Source organism: Nicotiana sylvestris, chromosome 12 (assembly GCF_000393655.2).
Source record: "Nicotiana sylvestris chromosome 12, ASM39365v2, whole genome shotgun sequence".
Lineage (NCBI taxonomy): Eukaryota > Viridiplantae > Streptophyta > Magnoliopsida > Solanales > Solanaceae > Nicotiana > Nicotiana sylvestris.
This window is the reverse complement of record NC_091068.1, coordinates 60353179-60355150: the sequence shown is the minus strand read 5'-3', so window position 1 is coordinate 60355150 and position 1972 is coordinate 60353179. Positions and strand designations below refer to the sequence as shown.

Below are 1972 nucleotides of genomic sequence, written 5' to 3'. Positions count from 1 at the left end.
GAGGAGAGGTTGGTTCGTGCTTCGTCTTCTAGCCTTGCTTTGCTCCGTTCTGAAAGCCCTTTAGAGTTACCCTAGGTAACACCTAACTGTTATGGAAATAGAGTTTTCGAAAATATGCAATTTAATAAAAATAGAGTTATTTCATAAATATATTGATACATTTTGATAAACTAGTGACTATAACACATCTCAAAGGCATTGCAGCTCTCTTACGTCGGAATTTTGAGGGTCCTCAAAATTCTGCCCCAGTTTGGTAGATATCCTTGACCATTTGCGGATAATAGGCTTTGCTGAACCTTCTTCGGAATTTTGAGAATCCTTCTCAAAATTCTACCCCAGTTTCTTAACTGACTTTCTGGCATACGACGGTGTTGGTCGGACTTGCTCTGGAATTTTGAGGGTCCTCCTCAAAATTCTGCCCTAGTTTCTGGTCTTAGGGGAAATGAAAATTTTATTATGATATGACCGAACCCATAAGGCTGCCTATGTATCCCCTCTTAAATGGGAATCAGGTCAAGTGTAGTTCAATTACATCAAATGAAGAAATGTTAGATATATAAGCATAGTATCTCTTGACTGCGTCTGAAATGATTGGCTTTGGCCAGATTTCCCCGACCATTTCTGCAAGTATGAGTACGCCTCCTATCAGCACCCTATGAACCATATACGGATCCTTCCAGTTAGGAGAGAATTTCCCTTTGGTTTCATTTTGATGCGGGGAGATTTTCTTCAATACCAGCTGCCCTGGTGCGAACTTTCTTGGTTTGACCCTTTTATCGAAAGCTCTGGACATTCTGTTCTGATAAAGTTGGCTATGACATACTGTGTTCATCCTCTTTCCATCGATAAGGGCCAATTGTTCATAGCGACTCTTTATCCACTCTACATCATTGAGTTCAACTTCCTGTATGATTCTTAAAGAAGGAATCTCCACCTCGGCTGGGATGACAGCCTCAGTACCATAAACTAGCATGTAGGAAGTTGCCCCGGTTGATGTTCGAACCATGGTGCGGTACCCCAATAGAGAAAAGGGTAACTTCTCATGCCATTGTTTGTGGTTCTCTACCATTTTCCTTAGTATCTTCTTAATGTTTTTGTTGGCGGCTTCTACGGCTCCATTCATTTGAGGTCTGTAGGCTGTGGAATTCTTGTGCTTGATTTTGAAAGCTTCACACATAGATTTCATTAGATCACTATTGAGATTGGTGGCATTGTAAGTAATAATGGACTTGAGAACTCCAATTCGGCAGACAATACGATCCTTGACAAAATTTGCAACGACTTTCTAGGTTACAGCTTTACAAGATGCAGCTTCTACCCATTTTGTGAAGTAATCAATGGCCACCAGGACAAATCTATGTCGGTTTGAAGCAGTAGGCTCAATTGGACCAATAACATCCATTCCCCAGGTGGCGAATGGCCAAGGTGAACTTGTTGCATTGAGCTCGTTCGGTTGTACTTTTATCATATCGGCATGCACTTGACATTGAAAGCATTTGCGGACATACTGGATGCAATCTGTCTCCATGGTCATCCAAAAGTAATCGACTCTGATTATCTTCTTAGCCATGACGAAACCATTTATGTGTGGGCCACAGGTCCCGGCATGTACATCTTCAAGTAGCTTAGAAGCTTCCTTTGCGTCGACACACCTTAATAAACCCAAATCAGGAATTCTTCTATACAAGTATCCTCCACTGTGGAAGAAGTGATTTCACAATCTACGGAGTGTGCATTTCTGAGTGTGATTTGCATGCTCCAGGTATTCTCCTTTCGATAAGTACTCCTTGATATCATGGAACCAAGGCTTTCTATTTGTTTCTTCTTCAACATGAGCACAATATGATGGCTGATTATAGATCTTCACTAGGATGGGATCAATATCTTATCTGGATTTTGTATCATAGATGACAAGGTGGCCAATTCATCGACAAACTCATTCTGAATTCTGGGCACATGTCGAAATTCTATC

General features: G+C 41.2%; 1 protein-coding gene across 1 annotated transcript; it reads right to left on the bottom strand.

The window, feature by feature from the left end:
- Nucleotides 1–508: 508 nt before the first annotated feature.
- On the bottom strand, nucleotides 509–1069 carry LOC138883100 (uncharacterized). The gene has a single exon (XM_070163761.1). The coding sequence runs from the start codon at nucleotides 1067–1069 to the stop codon at nucleotides 509–511; it is 561 nt and encodes a 186-aa protein (XP_070019862.1).
- Between the last annotated feature and the right edge of the window lie 903 nt (nucleotides 1070–1972).